Source organism: Dendropsophus ebraccatus, chromosome 3 (genome assembly GCF_027789765.1).
Source record: "Dendropsophus ebraccatus isolate aDenEbr1 chromosome 3, aDenEbr1.pat, whole genome shotgun sequence".
NCBI classification, from domain to species: domain Eukaryota; kingdom Metazoa; phylum Chordata; class Amphibia; order Anura; family Hylidae; genus Dendropsophus; species Dendropsophus ebraccatus.
In genome coordinates this window covers 97,001,054-97,024,327 of record NC_091456.1, presented here as the reverse complement: position 1 = coordinate 97,024,327, position 23,274 = coordinate 97,001,054, and the positions used below count along the sequence as shown (strand labels likewise).

General features: G+C 41.1%; 1 protein-coding gene across 1 annotated transcript in view; it reads left to right on the top strand.

Annotated features, from left to right (window-relative positions):
* The window catches only part of HAUS8 (HAUS augmin like complex subunit 8), a 38,833-nt gene extending 18,869 nt beyond the window's left edge, over positions 1-19,964 (top strand). The window contains exons 4-11 of the mRNA XM_069962293.1: positions 585-699; positions 2,294-2,365; positions 7,034-7,110; positions 11,547-11,621; positions 12,448-12,606; positions 14,346-14,487; positions 17,730-17,871; positions 19,081-19,964. Of these exons, the coding sequence (XP_069818394.1) occupies positions 585-699; positions 2,294-2,365; positions 7,034-7,110; positions 11,547-11,621; positions 12,448-12,606; positions 14,346-14,487; positions 17,730-17,871; positions 19,081-19,213 (915 nt within the window). The 3' untranslated portion in view covers positions 19,214-19,964. The remainder of the gene's footprint in view (positions 1-584; positions 700-2,293; positions 2,366-7,033; positions 7,111-11,546; positions 11,622-12,447; positions 12,607-14,345; positions 14,488-17,729; positions 17,872-19,080) is intronic.
* Positions 19,965-23,274: the final 3,310 nt, after the last annotated feature.

Here is a 23,274-nt window from a genome sequence, read left to right as displayed (position 1 = left end):
ACCCTTATCTAGTAAGGCCAGTGCTGTATTATTGATGGAGGAAACTAAATCAATGTTAGCTGGAGTCGGTACGTTTTTTCCGACTACACAGTCCTGGTCAACACAGCCTAAAAGGCCCTAAGAGGCACGTTGTTTTACGTATGGAACATGTTTGTATTATTGCCTATATGAGCATTTAGAGAGCTTTTTCAATAGGTACTGTACAGTTTTATCATTTAAAGTGGTTACCCCACTATTATCGGGGCGGGGGGGGGGGATTTATAATAGCTGTGACTGATGTACATCTGCAAAAGGTCACCAATTTCGTGTAGTCCAGATAGTTTGTGCAAGAATTATCAACTTTTTGCAGATCTACAGCTGCTCTGGGTGAACACTCGGTCGCCACAAGACACTGAGGGGCATGGCCTCATTCTGCATCTAATTTAAGCCATCAAGCAGGCGTTAAATCATAGAAGGGTTTCAAAGGTTTTAACAAAAATCATGCACATGGGAAACCTGTTGTGTGTGTGTGTGTGTGGGGGGGGGTATTTGTTTCGTTAGCTGCATTTTTTAGTGTTCTATATTTATTTTTTTTTTTTTGTTAGAAGAATAATGTTGTCAACACAACCATCTTATCAGCTGGAAAAAGCCAAGAAAAAAGTGGCAGTGTTACTCCCACACGTAGATCTATGGCACCACAAAGGTTTAAAGCACCTCCAGGTAAGTGACATTTTTTAATCCCAAAGTCTTGTTAAAGGGAACCTGTCATCCTCCCCCCCCCCCCCTGTGTCGGGGTGACAGGCTTCCAACCCCCCACTAGAGCCCGATCCGGTGACGGAGATTTTAGCGCCCTAAGCCTGGCGTGCGCGCGCTCCGGAGGTGAGTTCGACGTTCATAGAGAATGAATGGAGCGTCGGACTCACCATTCATTCTCTATGGGCATCGGACTCATCTCAGGTAAGTGTAGGGAGCCTGTCACCACAGCACGGGGGTGTGACAGATCCTCTTTAAACGAAGCAATTGAAGATGTTCCCTTTGGCACAGACTGGTTTAAAAAAAAAAAAGAAATTCATACCCTTCCCTGAAAGTGCCCATTTAATCAATTACTGGCCATTGCAGGCACCTGCAGTAAACCTGAGCCAATTGGCAAGAATTTTTTGGGCTGAAAGACCTCTTTAAATGCTAACTTGCATATCCTTTTTCCAGAGCTCCCAGTGTTGCATGAATGGCCTTTAAAATGTACCTGTCATGGAGTCCATTGACCCAATCAAAGGTGATTTCCTCTTTGCAGCAGGAAACTCTGGTATCCATTGATACAAACATGGTGGGACAGTAATGCACACAGCATCCTTTGTGATTCATTGGATGCCGCACGCATGTTTGTATCCATGAATACTTGAACCTGGCTGCAGAGAGTGCTTCTTGGCAGTAGGGAGATGGGGCCTCATGCAGCCCCACCTAGGTGACACGAAATGAAGCGAGAGTAAAGGGGGGGGGGAGTGACAGTATCACTTTAAAGAACTTAAAGTGAGGTGCAAAAGGAAAAAAAAAACATTGGCAAACGCCGTTTCTATACTCACCCTCGCTCCTGGGTCCATCCCCATAACTCCCGTCTGCGACATCTTCTATCCGGCATTGTTAGATGACTGCCAGCTTGCTCAGCCAGTTGGAGCTGAGCAAGCTGTCAGTCATCTGCTGACGTGTCACAAGGGGGCCAGCCCGCTGTGAAGACGTCATCAATACAAGATGGTACTAGCCGTGGGCAACAGGGATCAGGTACGTATGCTTCCAGGGGCTAGGGGGGCTGATAGGGAACTTATGCAGAATGGTAATTAAAGCACATTACAAAGTTATAACTTTTGTAATGTGTTTTAATTGCCTAAAAAAAATAAAATCACCTTTGTTGTCCTTGAACTCAATTTTAGCGCACTAGATCCTTTGTTGCACAAACATGAGCATCACTATAGATTTCCTGCACCCCTTTACTTTTCACCCCATTATTTAACATGCATTATTTTTAATCTTTCATAGATCATAAATTAGTGCAGATTGTCCCACAATGTCTATACAGGAGACCTGTTCTGGCTGCTAGGCTGCTGCCATAAAAATGTGGTGATCACTAGGGGGTAAACTATCTTTTTTTGTGTTTTTTCTCTTGTTTTTATAATGGGACTCTATTAATGATGTATGACATCCTTATAACATAAACGTAACTGAAGAGTATTCTAGAAGAAAATCTTTAACATTCAGTTTTAAATAATAATGTACTTTGTATCACCACCTAATATAACAGATTGAATTTTCTCCTTTAAAGATGACTTACAATCTACTTTATTGGATGGCCACAAGATTGCACGTCCAGAACTGGACTTTTCTGTTATAAATGGTGAGTACAATATGCAGTATTTTTTGAATGGCCTATTGAAATAACCTATTTATTGTTTTTGTTTTGTTTTCTGTTTGTTTGTATTTTTATTAACCCCTAGACGACCCTGGACGTAGGGTTACGTCATGGAAGTCTGTCCCCAGACGACCCATGACGTAACCTTACGTCCTGGGTGTTTTTCCCCCTATGAAGCGCGCTCCGGAGCGGAGCGCGCTTCATAGCAGGTGGGGGCCGGCTGCAATCAGCAGCCGGGACCTCACCGGTAATGACACGCTGCAGCGATCGCGCTGCCGTGTGTCATTAACCCCTTAAACGCCGTTTAAACGCGGCGTTTAAGTGTAAGTGACAGGGGGAGTCCCCTGTCACTTACCGATCGGGACCCCCGCAGTGTGACTGCGGGGGTCCCGATCGTTGAAACGGACTGCCGCAGGTCTCTTACCTGCCTCCGTGTGGTCCGATCGGCGCTCTGGTCACTAAGCCTGCACAGGCAGGCTCAATGAGCAGATCGCCGATAACACTGATCAATGCTATGCCTATGGCATAGCATTCATCAGTGTAGAAATCCAAGTAATGAATGTACAAGTCCCCCAAAGGGACTTCAAAAGTGTAAAAAAAAAAGAAGTTCAAAACACTATTACACTACCCCAAAGCCCCTCCCCCAATAAGTCTAAATCACCCCCCTTTCCCATTATATAAATAAAACATATAAAAATGAATAAATAGATAAACATATAATATACCGTAGCGTGCGTAATTGTCCGATCTATTAAAATATAACAAGCGTCATTGCGACCGGTAAACGGCGTACACGAAAAGAGGGGAAAAAGTGCGCAGATTACCGATTTTATGTTACATTATATATTAAAAAAAATCAATAAAAAGTGATCAAAACGTCCGATCTTCACAAATATGGTATTAATAAAAACTAGAGATCATGGCGGAAAAAATGACACCCCATACAGCCCCGTAGGTGAAAAAATAAAACCGTTATAAGCGTCACAATAGGCCCATTTTATTAATATTTAATTGCCAAAAAAAGGATTTCATAAAAAAATACATATATAACATTAGAGAATCTGTGTAACCTGCATATGGTTGTGTTCGGACTGACCTATAGAATAATAGTGTCATGGAGCTGTTACCATATAGTGCATTACGTAGACACAGGAACCCCCCAAACGTTACCATATTGCATTCTTTCTTACGATTTCACCTATTTATATCTTCATAAATAATATATTTGGAATTCCATCATACATGTTATGGTAAAATGAATGACGCCATTACAAAGTACAACTATTCCTGTAAAAAACAAGCACTTACATGGCTTGTAGATAGAAAACTGAGAGTGCTAGAGCTCTTAGAAGGGGAGGAGGGAAAAACGAAAGCACTAAGATCAAAATTTGCGCGGTCCACTGGGGCATTTTAGGCCTGGTCCTCAAAGGGTTAAAGCTTTTTCAATAATACAGGAACAATAACTGTGTCATAATACATATGACAGCGTGCCAGTCATGCATAGAAAAAGAAGTTTACATGGAGATTCAATTTAAGGAATTAGGCAGTATTAGTTGCCCAAGAGAGAAAAGAACAGAAGTTGGGGGTATACAGGACTCGACACACACAAAGAAAAGAGGGAAGGGATTGGTATTTCCAGTGCTCCTCTGGGCCCAATAAACGTCCCACAGGTTCCACATTTTTTTGAAGTGCTCAATCTTATTCTGTATCATTGCTGTGAGCTGCTCCATATTCCTAACGTCTAGTATACAGGCATGTAAGAATTCTTATGTTTATATATAAATATATACCTAGAATCTAGATAATACATATATATATACACACCACCCCTTACTTGGTTTAGATTAGATGTTGGGCCAGTAAATGAAATACAAGAGCGAGTGTAAAGTAAATCACATATTGTCAGAGTGGAATTTTGCTTTTAGAGTTATTAGAGTTGTACAAAGTGATAAAGAAGCAGAAAGAAATTATAATTACAAAAATAGAATCCAATGTAAACAATAAACATTACACTAGACAAAACTAACATATTACATTTCTAACAATATGAGATATAACCATCTGCATCTGTAAACACTCTACCTGTAAAACCAAGTGACCATCTGATGCAAGAATCTAAGCAAACAATGGGTATTTAGCATGCATGGACTTCAGACATGCAAAAAAAAAATATATAGATAGATATATGCGGCTTATGCAAGTTAAGGTTAAGAGGACGTAGTCTGCAAACAGTGATAGTTTGTTATCCTTCCCATTTATTTGAATGCCATGTATATGAGGATGCTGTAGTATCGCCGCCACCAGGGGTTCAATGCACAGCGCTAATATGCAGACACCCCTGTCATGTGCCATTACGAATGTGTATGGGGCTAGATGTAATGTGAGAGAATGGGATTGTCGCCAAAGGAAGTGTAAAGAACCCTGACCTCCCTATTTGTTGTTAAATGTTTAATAATTTCAACAAACTTTGTATAAATCAGTAGTTCTAGCAAATGTTACAAATCATGTAACATATCTTATCAGAGAAAAATGCCACCCTTTTGTCTATAAGGCTTAAACACCCCCTTCTTGGCTAATTTTTTTTTTTTGTCCATGCTGGAAAAAAAAACAGCTAAATATTTCCTGAAATGTAAAATAAAGTTACCAATAATTAATGGCATTTTAAAAATACTTGTCCCTTATTCAAAGTATTGGGGACAAGTATAAGATCATGGGGAGTCTGATCTCCGTGACCCTCGGGGATCTCTGTCGGCGACCCAGCTCCTTTGTTATGAATCGAGCCTTGGGTTAGTGCGTGACCTGTGGCTCCATTCATTCTCTACGGAGCTGCCAGAGAATGCAGAGTACAATACTCGGGTCTTTCCGGCAGCTCCATTAAAGGACAAGTGCCATGAAAAACTTTTTCCCAGTAATTGAAGCACATTACAAAGTTATATAACTCTAATGTGCTTCAATTATCTATCTGCCTCCCTTCCCTGTCTTTTCCCCCCACCAGGAAGTGTCCTAACTTACACAGACCTAATGACTGTCGTCACCATCACCAGGCAGCTCCTTCTTGTGAGGATGAGTCATCAGCAGGAGGGCTGCTCTAGGTCTGTTACACCAGCCTCCCCCTCCTTGTCAGGTGACTCAGCTTGCTCATGACTCCTTCACTCACTGAGTCCACGGCAGCAGGAGAGAGGGTGTGTGTGTGGAGGGGGGGCTGCCTATGTGCTGAAGTCAGTCGGAGGGAAGATAAGCATGACATGTGACAAGTGATGGCTTGCAGTTGTTCAGCCAATGGGAGCTGAGCAAGCTGAGTCACCTGACAAGGCAGGGGAGGGGGGAGGCTAGTGTAACAGGAGAAGGAGCTGAGAGAAGAGCTTGGTGACGGTGACGACAGTCATTAGGTCTGTGTGAGTTAGGACACTTCCTGGTAGGGGGGTGGAGGGGGGAAAAGACAGGGAAGGGAGGCAGATAGGTGATTGAAGCATATTACAGAGTTATATAACTTTGTAATGTGCTTCAATTACTGGGAAAAAGTTTTTCATGGCACTTGTCCTTTAAAGAACATATATATTTTTTTTGTTTGTTTTTTTCTGGAAACCAATTTTCCACATTCACACGTTAGTCAGTAAATTATATGCACCTCAGAACGGTGCCAGTGAAAGCTACATATCACACCACCAAAAAAGCACACTCCACATATGGCTGCAATAATCTTGGAAAATTGGGGCTGCAATTCCACAATAGGAAAAATTAAATATATTCTTTATCCCAAAGGGCCAAAATAAACTGGATCTTAATGACTTAAAGACGGTACGCCACCAAAGCAGTAATATTGAGACATACATACCATCCTGTCAGAGTCTGCTCATGTGGAGCTGTTCTAAATCTGTTGCGCAGTTGCTGTTAAATCCGCCAAAATATTAATATGCTAATGTGCTGTGGTGAAGCACTGGAGGCCGGCCCAGTGCCTGTAATTCAGACTCAACTACTCCCCCCATTGTGATGCGGCTGCCCTTGCTCATGCTGGCATACCTCATATTCTAATGTAGAAATGCCTCCTATGCTAAGCTAGCACAGCTTGCTGCACAGCCCCGCCTCCAGTCTCCTGCCCGGCCCCCTTGTCTTCGCGCCAGCGGCCAGTTCTCCACACTAGTGACAAGTCCTCAACACCAGAGCATAGAGCGCGGTATGAGCCTGCGCAGTAGCGCTCATACCCCGCTCTGATGACGGCGCTTATGATGCTGGTGTGATGACGGGGTGGCCGGGCAGAAGACTGGAGGCAGGGCTGTGCAGCAGGCGGTACTGGCTTAGCATAGGAGGTGTTTCTGCATTAGAATAGGAGGTGTGCCAGCATGAGCAGAGGCCATTGTGTCACGGAGGGAGGAGAACTTGAGTGTGAATGACAGGCACCGGGCTGAACTCCTGTGCTTCACCGCAGCTTATTAGCATATTAATATTTCACAGATTTAAAAGCAACCACACATGACTGGATTCTACACTGCAGCCCCGGCAGGATGGTATGTAAGTCTCAGTATTACTGCTTTGGTGGTACATCCTCTTTAAGCAAAGTTTTACGTAAGGTATTTTAATGATACCTTTTTCAAAAGAGCATTGACTGAAAAATTTTTACTTTGTTACTGTTTTTTGTTTATTTTTATTTTTCAGACAAAACGATGCAAAAACTAACCCCAAAATCCCAACCAGTCTCAGAACTAAGAAAACCTAAGAGAGAGGCTACTTCAGTAAGTGCTTGTTTAAAGAATTCATGGTGGCACTCCTGGAAATGACTAAATGTGCTTGCTTATACAGTGGGGAAAATAAGTATTTGATACACTGCCAATTTTGCAAGTTTTCCCACCTGTAATTTTTATTGAGGTTTACTTCAACTGTGAAAGACAGAATCTATAAAAAAAACACAGTTTGATTTCTAAAAAATTTTGAATTTTATTTTATTTAGAAAAACAACTTAAAGGAGAAGTCAGGCGAAAATTTTTATAAAAGTACTGTATTGCCCCCCAAAAGTTATACAAATTACCAATATACACTTATTATGGTAAATGCTTATAAAGGGCTTTTTTCCCTGCACTTACTACTGCATCAAGGCTTCCCTTCCTGGATAACATGGTGATGTCACGACTGGATAAAATAGTGATGTCACGACCTGACTCCCAGAGCTGTGCGGGCTGTGGCTGCTGGAGAGGATGATGGCAGAGGGATGCTCAGTGTTTCTCCAGTACCCTGTGTCCCTCAGTGTCCCCCTGCCATCATCCTCTCCAGCAGCCACAGCCCACACAGCTCTGGGAGTCGGGTTGTGACATCACCATTTTATCCAGGAAGTGAAGCCTTGATGCAGTAGTAAGTGCAGGGAAAAAAGCACTTTTATAAGCATTTACCATAATAAGTGTATATTGGTAATTTGTATAACTTTTGGGGGGCAATACAATACTTTAATAAAATTTTCGCTGGACTTCTCCTTTAAAATTAGGTACATAAACCTTTGGTCAGACGTTTTCTGTAGTTCTTGACCAAGTTTGCACACACTGCAGCAGGGAATTTGTCCGAGTCCTCCATACAGATCTTCTCCAAATATCTTGTGTTTCCTGACTGTTCCTGAGCAACCAGGGCTGTGGAGTCTTGAGTCTGAGCTAGTTTTGGCTGAAGTCAGTCAGTCGGAAAAAATGTACTGACTCCAGCTATAAAAAAAAAATAAAAAATCTTTTTACATTTTATAATTGAGTTTTCATGGATTTTATAAATGTTCCTCATTAATATAGTTTAAGTTCTATCGAGCTAAGCCCTTTATTCATAACAACCAGAACCCCCCCCCCCCCCACACACACACACACACACACACACATACATTTAGTTTCCTCCATATATCAGTACTTTGGTCTCTTTTTGACAGCTTGTTTCTGAGCTGGAAGTGTCCATTGTGTGTCGGGAGATCTGTGCTGTTCTCTTCCTGGATCTTGGATGATTGTATATGAGCAGCAGTGTAATATGAAAATATCCTGTGTAATATAGGGAAGGAGAAGTCATAATAGTGCATCTGTAGCCTCTGTCCTCAGTGTGGTGTTTTCTCTCTGAGTAAAGACTGTGGGGAAGATTTATCAAACTGGTGTAAAAGTAGAATTTCCTTAGTTGCCCCTAGCAACCAATCAGATTCCAACTTTCATTTTCCAAAGGACCTGTGATGAATGAAACGTGAAATCTGATTGGTTGCTAGGGGCAACTAAGACAATACTATTTTACACCAGTTTGATAAATCTCCCCCTGTGTGTTATTCTTCAGTGTGTTATAGCTGCAGAAGGCTGTGTGTGCGCTATGGATGCAGCAGGCTTTGTGTGTGTGCACTATGGCTGCAGCAGGCTGTGTATGTGTTCTATGGCACCAGAAGGCTGTGTGAGTGTGCTATGGCTGCAGCAGTGTGTGTGTGTGTGTGTGTGTGTGTGTGTGTGTGCTATGGCTGCAGCAGGTTGGGTGTGTGTGTTATGGCTGCAGCAGGCTGGGTGGGTGTGTGGGTGCTATGGCTGCAGCAGGCTTTGTGCGTGTGTGCTATGGCTGCAGCAGGCTGCATGTGTGTTAGAGGGAGAGGCAGAAATTAAAGGGGTTGTCTGGGCATCAGTTAAAAATTCCAGGGTGGGGCAGGGGGTTTGGATCATAATAAAGAAGTCCTTTTTACCCATACCCTGTACCCCCCGCAGTGTAATGTGCTCCATATCCTGTGATGTCACACAGGGGCGGTCTTGCCATTTCTGGGGCCCCAAGCGAAGTTATGTCTGGGGGCCCCCCCTCGACACGCGTTCCAAAACAATAGACCGCTGTGTGTTGCCCCCAGTAGTATATACCCCTTGTGCGCTACCGCCAGTAATATATACTCCTTGTGTGCTGCCCCCAATAGTATATACCCCTTGTTTGCTTCCCCCAGTAGTATATAGACCCCTGTGTGTTCCCCCAGTTATATATAGCCCCCCCGTGTGCTCCCCCAGAAGTATATAGACCTCCTGTGTGCTGCCCCAGTTGTATATAGACCCCCTGTGTGCTCCCCCACTAGTATATAGGCCCCCTGTGTGCTCCCTTAGGGGTAGTTATCCCCCCCTGTGTGCTCCCCCACTTGGATATAGACCTCCTGCCCCAGTAGTATAAAGACCCCTGTGTGCTCCCCCAGTTATATATACACCACCTGTGTGCCTCACAAGTAGTATATAGACCCCCTGTATGTTCCCCCAGTAGTATATAGACCCCCTGTGTGCCCCACCAGTAGTATAGACCCCCTGTGTGCTCCCCCAGTTATATATACACCACCTGTGTGCCTCACAAGTAGTATATAGACCCCCTGTATGTTCCCCCAGTAGTATCTAGACCCCCTGTGTGCCCCACCAGTAGTATATAGACCCCTGTGTGTTCCCCCAGTAGTATATAGCCCCCCTGTGTGCTCCCCCACTTGGATATAGACCTCCTGTGTGCTCTCCAAGTTGTATATAGACCCCATTCTGCTTCCCCAAGTAATATATAGACCCCCTGTGTGCTGCCCCCAGTAGTATATAGACCCCTCTGTGAAGCCCCAGTAGTCTATAGCCCCCCTGTGTGCTCCCCCTCTTAACTCATGAAAATTGGCCTTTTTAAAGTTAAATATTTTTTCCCTCCCAACATGTCTTTGTTTTCTACACTTTAAGCTAAAAGTCACTATATATTGTGGTCGCTGCTACCCAGGTGTCCATGGACAGTGACATCCCCAACCAGCTCTGCATTGTTAGAAATACAGTGGTACCTTGGTTTAAGAGTAACTTGGATTGAGAGCGTTTTGCAAGAAGAGCTCACAGTTTTTCAAAATTTATGACTTTGTTTAAGAGCATTGCTTTAGTTTAAGAGCTCCCTGTACTGGGTGGGAAGAGGAATGGGTGAAGGGCATGGTCTGCAGCACTGTACTCTGACCTAGGAAGTCTCCCTCACCTTCCAAATCATAGCAAATCCACTTTAGGCTGGGGCTTACACTTCTGTATAGAGAGGTTTCTGTCACTGTTGTCCTGCAAAGCTCCGTGATTCTCATTTCCTGATTGGTCCATGCTGAACATCCCCCCCCCTTGCCCATTGCTGTCATGTGACCACACAGACCTCTTACAGCACCCCGGCTTCTCTATTCTAGCCTGTTGTATTACACTACTGCATTATGGGGCTCTGCAGTTCCGTCCTGTATCTACAAACAGCTGATCTTTCTTCAGGTTTATGCAGTTACAATACATTATACACCACATGCTGCTATACTGTACAGTAACTTATATTACATATTCAGCTGTTTCTAAAGGTTTGTTTCATTAGTTTTACATGTTGTTCAGAATAAAAAAAAAATATTTTTGGGGTGTGGAACCAATTGTCTACATTTCAGTGATTTCTTATGGGAAAATTTGCTTTGGTTTAAGAGTAAATTTGGATTACAAGACTGGTCCCGTAACGCAATATGCGCTTAATCTAAGGCACCACTGTAACCAGATAAAACAACACATCACTCCTTGTTGGCTCCTCCACAAAATGGCTAAGAAGTAAAATACATGTTATATTGCCATCTAGTTTAAAGTATACAAAATCAGAGATTTTTTTTTTCTTTTTTTAAATACTGTGGGTACAATCATTTTCACTGCTCATCTGCAATAAATGGATATCCTTATCCATTGTTCTCCTCCCACAAGTCCCTTCTTCTACCACCTCAATGTTCTGTCCCCTCTCTAACCTTTTTTATATACTTTAGTTTCTGCTTGTGCCTCCTTCCACATCCCTAGTTTAAAAATCCTTTTACCCCTTCTAGGATTCTCTCCCACAGCACAGTGGACCCCTTTCTATTCAGGTGCACTACATCTGAGGAAAACAGATTTGTACCCCAATGAAAAATCAACCTAGTGCTCTAAAAACTCACTCTCCTCCCCTACACTACAACTTTATGTATAAATTAGACACTTAATTCTGCATTTCTATACTTTGTTCTTTTACAAGATCACCCCTGTAAAGACTGTTTTGTCTTATTTTTGTGAAAAATTGGGTGGTCGGCTCATAGAGATTTCACTGTATGTTATTGTCTTTGTTCATAAAATGATACAGAATTTTCTCATTGAGGCACACTGTTTTATACTGGGGCTATAATTTTGCACCATGCTTTTTACTTACTTTTTACTTTCTCCAATAGATTAGTGGCATGTCTGAGGACATGATAGACATGATTGAATCACAGACCTTGATATTTACATATCTTGCTATGAAGGTGAGCTGCCTAACTGAATTATTCTGTTTTTGTTTTCTATTATTTAATCTATTTTTATATTGAATTAGCAGGTTAAGAAGCATCTAATCTGCTGATATCTCCCTATAGCACACAAGGCGCTGAGGATGAAGGTAACATTCTTGCCTTCATCCTCTGCGCCATTTCTATGATATTAGCAGTTTATGTTCTATGCTAATTAGGTGTTTTGGTGCACTGAGGGCGGGACTACACTTCGCATAGAAGAGCTTGATGTATATGTTAAAGGGAACGTATCGTAGTTAGAGCCAGCTAGAACGTAGTTAGAGCCAGATACTAAAAACATGTTTAATGTGTGTGTGTGTGTGGGGGGGGGGGGGGGGGTTCTAATTTGTTTCTAGAAAACTGCAAGATTTCAGGATTATTTTATAACATGGAACACCAAAACTTGATTTAAATAATGTCATTTTCTAATGACACATTCCCTTTAAACGAATGCTATATTAGCTTGTGGGTGATTAGGCATCCATCACAGCCCCCATTTAACATGCCTTAGGGATGTTTCCTAACATATACTGTACATTAAACAGAGGTCATAGACACAATGGGGGAGATTTATCAAACATGGGGTAAAGTGACATTGGCTCAGTCGCCCCCAGCAACCAATCAGATTTACACCTTTCATTCCTCACAGACTCTTTGGAAAATGAAAGGTGGAATCTGATTGGTTTTTAGGGGCAACTGAGCCAGTTTCACTTTACACCATGTTTAATAAATCTCCCCCAATGTGACCATTTTTATAATTATTATGTGGCAAGAATAATATGTTATGTCAATTTTTTTTATTCAGATGCAGAAAAATATCACACGCCTCGAAGAGAAAGCTGAACGCAGCTTATTGCTTGTACATGACGAAAAGACACAACTGCAGGAGAAAGTGCAGCAGCTGAAACGGGATCTGTTTATAAACAGAAGGGAGGAGCAACTAAATGATTTGCTTGAAAAGCAGGTATTTCTATTTTGATAAAAAGTTCTATTAAGAATCTGTCACTATGACAGACTTCTGAAGTGAAGTATTGATGCATTATAATAAGTGAATTGACTTGCATGTATTTAAATTGTGTCTCCTAGTCAGACACCGCTGTCACCACAACATTCAGTATCTAGCCTCTGTACATGTAGGCTTTTGCGGACCTCAGAAAGAACTATTTGCTAAGGGTTGTGCACAGTTCATAACGTTAATCCATAAACAAAGAAATCAGGATAGCGCTTGCCCACATAGCTTACTGATTCTTTTTATTCAAAGATAAAATCATGGCCAACAGGCCTCAGATGCCAGTACCTCCATTAACAAGTCACAGCTGCCTGCTTAGACTTCACCTCTCTATCCGCTTGACATAATAAATACACCTTTTTCAGTGACGTGACTAGACTGGGCATTATAAAAATATTCATACAATAAAAATTCAAGTCAAAAACAATTATGACATTTGCGTAACTGCCAGAGTTATTTGAACAGGCCTAACTCTCACACTATGCTGTTTATGCAACTCCCATGTGCAAGCTAATGGGGGTTAGGGCGTTTATGTAACTTGCTAGATTTTCCTGTTTTCGGCTTCCTAACCACCTCTAGTGGCTGTGAACAGACCAGAGGGGGCCAGAGAGCCCTTAATATCCTTTGGCTGATTGAGGCCTGCACTATTAACAAACTTTGTATTAGGGTATAAACCCACACACCGTATACACAGCGTATTTACTGCTGCGATACGCAGCGAATACGCAGCAAAAACGCAACAAATACGCAACAAAAACGCAGCAGATTAGATCTAAATAACTGAACTCAGCATTAAGGGTACAAACCCACACACCGTTTACACAGCAGATACGCAACAAATACGCAGCAAATACGCAGCAGATTTGTTCGTACAGATTTGATGCTGTGTTCAGTTATTTAGATATAATCTGCTGCGTTTTTGCTGCGTATTTGCTGCGTGTTTGCTGCGTATTTGCTGCGTATCGCAGCAGTAAATACGCTGCTTATACGGTGTGTGGGTTTATACCCTAAATCTTCACCATCAAACTGCTGCGTATTTGTTGCGTATTTGTTGCGTATTTGTTGCGTATTTGCTGCGTATACGGTGTGTGGGTTTGTACCCTTAGGGTATAAACCCACACACCGTATATGCAGCGTATTTACTGCTGCGATACGCAGCAAATACGCAGCAAACACGCAGCAAAAACGCAGCAGATTAGATCTAAATAACTGAACACAGCATCAAATCTGTACCAACAAATCTGCTGCGTATTTGCTGCGTATTTGTTGCGTATCTGCTGTGTATACGGTGTGTGGGTTTGTACCCTTAGGGTGCCTTTACACAGACAGATTTATTAGACAGATTTTTGAAGCTAAAGCCAGGAATGGATTTGAAGAGAGGAGAAATCTCAGTCTTTCCTTTATGACCTGTTCTCTGATTATGGTCTGTTCCTGGCTTTGGCTTCAAAAATCTGTCAGATAAATCTCTCGGTGTAAAGGCACCCTTAGGCTCCATAGTGGTGATCTTGGATTGTAATACGGTCCCTCTGCCCTAAGCAGATTCTCTCAGCTTTAATTGGGCTGAATGTATTTGTGGTTTCTGATGGACTTGTCATGCCTGTTCCGCTCTGACCCAGAATGGGTGATTGGGGCCCCTTTTAATGAAAATTTCTAAGATTGTATATTTTTGCCATCTCTTTGCTGTCATTTTGCAGGCAGAACCGCTGGCTCCCTCTGCTGCTGCTACAGCACAATTCAAAGAACATTACAAATCATTTGCCACAACTCTGGACTGCACAAGGCATCAGCTGCCTATAAAAGATATCCATATCACTGGCACGCGACAGAGATTCCTTGGTATAAAGAGTTTGCAATTTGATATGATCTTGACACTTATTATCTTTATTATCTTTCTTTCTCTAATGGTCTCTCTTCCTGCTTTTCCCTTATTCTCAGTTTATATCTGATAACTATTTATTAATGTAGCCTGGTTCTATCTGCTTGTAGTAGAATACTAAAAGCATTTGCGTCTTACAGTTGCTGTTAGCCCTTTTCTGTGACAAGTGTAGTTTATTATGACATGGACAGGAAACAAAGGCTGTTTACATTAATTTGTTGCTTTTCTGCCTGAGTGAAGCTGTAAAAGTCTTGAAATTCTGGACATAACTTAGCTTAGTTCTGGCTCCCACACTTTGTACACAATGCTGGGAATGTCCTTTCATGCTGAAATATTGCACAACACTACTATCATTGCAAGAATGAACATAATCTGGACTTAGTTTTAAAAGTAAACTAGAACAGATTTTCTTAAGATATCTCATCTCCAAATGAAGTTTAAAGGATCTCATACCCACTAAAATAAAATTTTTTTTTTTTTTTTTCTACTTACAAAATATTAGTTTCCGAGACACAAAACAAACATATTTTAATGGATGTTACTATAGATCACAAGATTTTTAACAGCTGCATTTAATGTGAATCTTGTCAACACCCCCACCCTGCCATGCATACAGAGCTGCTGGTACCATTGCATAGCACTTAATAAAAGTATTGCTGTAATACCTGTGAATCATGTGTCTGGTTTATGAAAAAGGCTTTGAATGCCACCCCTTTGCATTTGGTGATGTCAAACAAGCTCTGGGCCCTGCTGACAATACAAAGGATCGGGAGTAAGGCACAGTGAGATGGTGAAGGGGGGGGGGGGCTCCCAGAAGATCCTTAGATTGTCCGGGTGGCCCATTAAAGAGAGTGACCTGTCAACTGTAGCAGTCGTCATGATCTAACATGTTGAAAGATATTGAGCAGCCAAAAATCATGCATGTCAGCTGATTGTTGCCCTTTAACATGACCGCACCAAACGATTATATCAGCCGGTAATCAATAAAATACGTCCGATAATTGATTGCTGTAATAGGCCTCTAAGGCACCCTAGACCCTGCCTTCATGATACTGTTACAGCCTCATAAAAATACTTTTATATTTATTTTATGCCATGCTATCCAACAGTACCAGCAACTCAAGGTACGCTAAGTCAACAGTAAGCATTAAAGGGGTACTCCGGCGCTGATAAAAAAAAAAACAGGACCCTGAAGCTCCAGTTGGTCTTCATTTTTTTCCTTTGCTTCCTGGTTTGGGGTTTCCCATGATGCCCTTTGTCTACTGCGATGTCTAACTGACTCTGTAAAACTGTTATATGGCTTACAGCTTGCTCATCCAATCAGAGCCATCTGACAAAGAGAGGCTGGCCCAACAGGGCTTAGACCCAGCTCCCTCTTGATGATGTAATTGTCACAAAATGGCTGCCACAGAACAGCCTGGGGTCTACAGTCATTAGGTAAGAATGAGTTTACTTCACTTCCTGGTGGGGGTTAAAGGAGGAAAAGATAGGGAAGGGGGGCAGATAGGTGATTGAAGCATATTACAACGTTATATAACTTTGTAATGTGTTTCAATTACTGGAAAAAAGCTTTTCACTGGAGTACCCCTTTAAATATATTGCATAGATTATTAAAGGTGCGTTTACACATATAGGATCTGCAGCAGATTTAATGCGGTGTTCAGTTTTTCAGTTACATTGATATCAAATCTGCTGCGGATTCTGGACATGTGATTATTCACCCTAAAAGTGAATAATGTTTGCTATTTATTTGCAATTAAATGATTTAGTAAAGAGATATGAGTTTTAAGTATATAGTACTACACCACCTGGTGTTCAGTGTATATAGGCTTGCCCACCTAAAAAGCTAAGTGCTAGTGCTGAATCACTTTTCCCATAGCCAGTTCTCTGCTTGATGATCCTCTGTACACTCCACAGCAGCAAAAAGAATTGGCATAGTTCTCTGCTTTGTTTCTAAAGGTTTACATACTGTGGATGTCAAACAGTATATATCTTTACTATTCGTGGTCCCACAATACCTGTCTGCAATATAAGTACATGTAGGTCTAAATTGCTATTAAAAGGAGGCTTCAGACAATATAGCACAGGTTAACTGCAGCACCATAGAAGAAACTATCAGAAATCACAAATTTATATGATTCAAGAAGTTAACCCTTAGGGGGCCTTCAAACAAACCGGATCCGCTGCGGATCCAGTGTCAGTGCATCCCTATGAGAATACATACTCGCAGCGGGATTGACATCCTGCTGCGTGTATTTAAGTTAACCCCCCGCCGGTTGTACATCACCTCCTCCAGCCTGCGTCTGCTTGTCCCGCTCAGCCAATCGGTGAGCTACCCGCCGCAGCCACTGATGCCTGAGCGGGACGTCCTGCCGAGAACCCCCGAAGCAAGCTGGAGCGTGGAAGAGTTGATGTATGCTCCAGCCGCCAAGGGGTTTACTAACATACACGCAGCGGGATGTCAATCCCGCTGTGAGTATGTATTCTCATAGGGATGCACTGACACTGGATCCGTAGCGGATTTCGCTGCAAATCCACAGCGTGAAATCCGCTGTGGATTCGGTGTGTGTGAAGGCACCCTTAAGGATCCATAGCTTTAATATTCCCTCTCCATGCCGAGCAGCAGTTGATTGTTTTCAGTCTGTAACTGGCATCAAACTCTGTCTGATAAGTTATTTAAGCCTCATGTATATGTATGTATTGATACAATGTAGTCAGTCAGTTAATGTTTAAAAAAAAAAAAAAGTGGGGGTAATCAGGAACAACAGAGGGGAAAAGGCTGTATCCCACAGCTGTGTCAGTACAGAATCCCAAAAACTGCTTAGGAGCTCCCTGCATCATAATGATAGATGGTGCCAGGAGTTCTGATAATCCATGCTGTTGCGCATCATCCGTATATACGGAGATTGAATGAAAATCTAAAAATACTCCTTACGCTCTATTCATTGTTCTGCACAAGACAGATTTGTTAAAGGTGGGGAACCTTTTTTTTTTTTAGAATTACTGGATAATAAACACTTTTTGGTCTAAATTATATAATTTAGGGCTCTTCTCGATGAAACCTTGAGGGCTTTTATTTTTATTTAACTATCCTTGAACAGTTTTAAAAAAAATTATTGCATTTTCTAGTACTTTATTGTGGAATGCATTTTGTGTAACTTTTTGATGCATTTTCATTCTGTGTTTTTTTTTCTTTTTATAGAGGACATTCAGAAACACCTAGCTTACACAAAATCTCTGCTTGAAGAGGCTATGTCAAGTCCCGCTAATGACAATGTGAATTTGCTGGACACAATTAAAAACTTGGAAGACACTGTGCTCAAGACAGATTCAGAACTTTCACGGTTTGTAATTTATAGAGATTATTAAAATGCCATTTAATAAAGCTGGCTGTACAAATATGGTTACTGTATACTGAATGCTGACTTATCTCCCTGAAAAGACCCTGGCTGTTAAACTACATTCCTGATCCTTCTCTCTCTCAACATTAAAGGTGTACTCAAGGCATTGAAACTTTCAAGTAATGCTGGGGCTGCAAATTTTTTTTATAAAGATCCTATTCTTGCCTAACCTTGCTATCCCAGGGTGCTCCTGTGGTGCCTTTGGGTCCCCCACTGAATGCTCCCACCATTATTTCCAAGACTGAATTGCCAGTCACTGACAGAGCCAGGACAGAGACACAACCAGTGATTGGCTGAGAGTGCTGTCACTGAGGAGGCAAGTCAATTTCAGATGTACCAGTGGGGAACGTTTAGCAGAGGACCCAAAGATGCTACAGGAGGACCCTGGGGGAGCGTGGTTAGTTAAGAATAGGTTCTTTATTATTTTCTTTGCAGACCCAGCACTATATTAAAAAAAAAAAAAGTATAACATATCTGACATAAAACAGAGCATTATCTTGGAATGCAGTGGCTTCTGTCAGGATAGCAGAAGAAATGTTATGTTTTCAAAATGGTAGTGCCAGAAGTTGAGGATTGTTCTACCACATGCTTTGGCCAAGAAATTTGCCTTGAAACTGTGTTGATGTAATGTAAAGGAATCTTTGAATTGTTCATTAGTTGTCTTTCTTAAAAACATATTTTGTTTCTCTTTGTAGTAACAACCGATTTTCCTAAGTACAGTACAAATATTTATGAAGAGAAATCAAAGTCATTAAACATGTTTTTATACAAATCACACCTGGATTACTAATTTATGTAATCCGGTTTTATTAATCTTTGTTTAATGTATTGAACCCAAATAAGCAAAAAGATAATTGAAGATGTATTTGTAAAAGTTCTGTCTACTGTCTAGGTTTCCTGAATGTTTGGTAGGATTAAGTATTAGCTGTGTTTATTGCTTTATGTGCCAAGTAATCCTCTATTTATAAAATAAGGCATCCAACTGTTCCAGTTGAGCGATTAGCAGGGGTTCAATGAGAAGGTGAATGTTTACAACATTGTGAAATATGAAGCATTTATTCATGAAAAGCCACAAGATGAGAACCCAAGCATTTTAAGCCATGGTATATGTATGCAGTATCAATTTCTAAATCTACATATTTATCATCACAGGAGTTTGCACCAAGTCCTGGATTTGTCTTTTAAAGTGAACAAAGAAGTATCCCTACAAAACCAGAAACTGGTGGAGAAAAATTCTGAAATGGAAGTTGTGAGGCAGTGGTATTTTGACCAGACCAACGTTTAAGTCCTCAGTTATTCTCACTTAACATCTCAAGCACTTTTTTACATAGATTTTTAATACTCAACACATACTTTGAGCATAAGATTAAACATATGATTTTATTGTGCACACCATACAGTCTTTATTCAGCCTGCACCATGGTGATATTGAGGAACTTCCCTACTGAAATGAAGGGATCATTCTCTCTTCATGTAAATACACAGATGGGCACCACCGGTTGCGTACACACTGAGGTGCAAACAATGCCAAACTAAACAGTCACAAAACAGCAGGCACTTGCAGTGAGGCTCACCTACAAATAACATTATTGAACAAATTGTATCTTTATCGAAAATTAAACAGCACTAACAAACATAAAAATTATAATTTTAATCTTGTTTGTGCTGTCTAATTTTCATTTTCACTAACATTGATTCTTGGTGTGCATGATTGCAAGTGTCTGTTTTCTCTTGTGTTTCTATGAAGGGTCATTCCCAAGGGTATATACTGTAAAACATAAAATATATGTCACTCTTTATTTTTTCTTTTTTTTCTTTATTATTTGTGTATAAAACTTAACTAAAGCTAAAATAAAATAATCTGTACACCCTGTTGCTTGTTCTCAGTTAGTAACATTTTACTTTTTTTTTAGAATGTAGCTAGCTTGGTTATTCCTATTCACTTGATCCAGAGTGTGAAAAAAGTTTTAAAAGGTATAAAAAAAGGAAATCAATCTCTTTTCCATATTTTTTTTAATAAAACTATGAAAAATTAATGTAATTTGTATATCCCTGTGTCAAACTCATGTCTTTTAAACTATAGGCCAAGATTTATGCAAATGTGTAAAACTAAAACTGGGGTAAACTGCCCACTGCAACCACTCACAGATGATCTTTCATTTTACTAGGGCTGTAAACTGAGCAGGGATTGGTTACTATGGGCAGTTTACACCAGTTTTAGTTTTACATACACTACCGTTCAAAAGTTTGGGGTCACCCAACTTAGTTTGGGGTCACACTTATTCACCACCATACGTTGTGAAATGAATAAAAAATAGAGTCAAGACATTGACAAGGTTAGAAATAATGATTTTGTATTTGAAATAACATTGTTTTTACATCAAACTTTGCTTTCGTCAAAGAATCCACCTTTTGCAGCAATTACAGCATTGCACACCTTTGGCATTCTAGCTATTAATCTGTTGAGGTAAGCTGGAGAAATTGCACCCCACGCTTCTAGAAGCAGCTCCCACAAGTTGGATTGGTTGGATGAGCACTTCTGGCATACCATACGGTCAAGCTGCTCCCACAACAGCTCAATGGGGTTCAGATCTAGTGACTGCGCTGGCCACTCCATTACCGATAGAATACCAGATGTCCAAGTTCTGCTGTAAATAGTTCTTGCACAATTTGGAGGTGTGTTTAGGGTCATTGTCCTGTTGAAGGATGAAATTGGCTCCAATCAAGCGCTGTCCACTGGGTATGGCATGGCGTTGCAAAATTGAGTGATAGCCTTCCTTATTCTGTACAAATCTCCCACCAGCACCAAAGCAACCCCAGATCATCACATTACCTCCACCATGCTTAACAGATGGCGTCAGGCATTCTTCCAGCATCTTTTCATTTGTTCTGTGTCTCACAAACGTTCTTCTTTGTGATCCAAACACCTCAAACTTGGATTCATCCGTCCACAACACTTTTTTTCCAGTCTTTCTCTGTCCAATGTCTGTGTTCTTTTGCCCATCTTAATCTTTTTCTTTTATTGGCCAGTCTCAGATATGGCTTTTTCTTTGCCACTCTGCCCTGAAGCCCAAAATCCCGCAGCCGCCTCTTCACTGTAGATGTTGACACTGGTGTTTTGCGGGTACTATGTAATGAAGATGCCAGTTGGGGACCTGTGAGGCATCTGTTTCTCAAACTAGAGACTCTAATGTGCTTATCTTCTTGCTTAATTGTGCAACGCTGCCTCCCACTTCTTTTTCTACTCTTGTTAGAGCCTGTTTGTGCTGTCCTCTGAAGGGAGTAGTACACACTGTTGTAGGAAATCTTCAATTTCTTAGCAATTTTTCACATGGAATAGCCTTCATTTCTATGAACAAGAATAGACTGTCGAGTTTCAGACGAAAGTTCTCTTTTTTTGGCCATTTTGAGCGTTTAATTGACCCCACAAATGTGATGCTCCAGAAACACAATCTGCTCAAAGGAAGGTCAGTTTTGTAGCTTCTGTAACGAGCTAGACTGTTTTCAGATGTGTGAACATGATTGCACAAGGGTTTTCTAATCATCAATTAGCCTTCTGAGCCAATGAGCAAACACATTGTACTATTAGAACACTGGAGTGATAGTTGCTGGAAATGGGCCTCTATACACCTATGTAGATATTGCACCAAAAACCAGACATTTGCAGCTAGAATTGTCATTTACCACATTAGCAATGTATAGAGTGTATTTGTTTAAAGTTAAGACTAGTTTAAAGTTATCTTCATTGAAAAGTACAGTGCTTTTCCTTAAAAAATAAGGACATTTCAATGTGACCCCAAACTTTTGAACGGTAGTGTAGTTTGAGAAATATAAGCCATAATGTTAATTATCCAACAACAAATTCAAAACAAATGCCAAAATTTCTGTGTTTCTTTTTTTTTTGTCACCTCTTACCTCCTAAAAAAATTGAATAAAATGTGATTTAAAGGGTCCATCTACACTAGGGGTGTAAAACTCGTAGTTCTCCAGTTGTTGCAAAGCTACAATTCCGTCATGTCTGGACAGGCAACTGCAAGCCTGTGAGTTTGATCTACGCCAATATAGTCCCAATGAAAACTGCAGGTCGCTGTTTATAGTGGTAAATATGATGGGGCAAAGTAATTTTCAGGGCTGTGGAGTCCGTAAGCCGCAGCTCCAACTCCTTCATAAATGGCCGGTCATATACCAAGGGAGTAATTTATCACATTGGGTCAGCAGCTTCTCCCTAATGTCCTACATGATCCTGGGGCGACTTCTGAGGGAATAAGGAAAGATATCAAGGAGATTCTCCTGTGTGTGCAGTGGATGCAGCCAGTCTTCAGCCTCCATGTCCTGATCTACTCACAACTAGACTAGAAGGAGCAGGTGGTCTTTTCCTGCTGACAGTCTTCTATGTTTCTAACTAAATATTCACCATACACACAGAAACACTGCTAACAATGCAAGATACTTGTAATATAGATGTCAGCCATAGTGATACAGAGGGGGTCACACATAGTGATATAGAGGGGTCACTGTGGGTGTGGGGGCACGCTATAACACACACACAGCCTGCTGCAGCTATAGCACACACACACACACAGCCTGCTGCAGCCATAGCACACACAGCCTGCTGCAGCCATAGCATGCACACACAGCCTACTGCAGCCATAGCATACACACACACATAGCTGCAGCCATAGAACACTGAAGAAAAACACCACATTGAGGACAGAGGTTACTGCTACACTATATATACAGTTCATATACAGTCATCCAGCATCCAGGGAGAGAATAGCACAGATCTCCCACACACAATGGACTCTTCCAGCTCAGAAACAAACTGCCAAATAGTGACCGACAACTTTTCCTTGACCACCCTTATCTAATAGGGCCAGTGCTTTATTACTGATATATTCCCCGACCACCCTTATCAAAAAAGGCCAGTGTCCTATTATATTGATGAGCAAAACTTATAAAATTCATATCAAAACTTTTTTTTTTAAAGCTCGAGTACATTTTTTCCGACTCCACGACTCTGACTTCACAGCCCTGGTAGTTTTTGAAGTAAAGTTTTTTTTAGTAGTAAAAAATGACAACTGTACAAATCTTGTATCATATTGTACTGTAAAATAAGGTTATTTTAAAGGGGTTATCCAGCGCTACAAAAACTGGCCACTTTTTGCCCCACTCGTTTCTCCAGTTTGGGTGGGGTTTTGAAACTCTGTTCCATTAAAGTAAATCGAGCTTAATTGCAAACCACACCTAAACTGAAGACGAGTAGGGGAAAAAGTGGCCATGTTTTTGTAGATCTGGATAACCCATTTAATGTAACGCATGGTTAAATCATATCAGCATACAACAAAA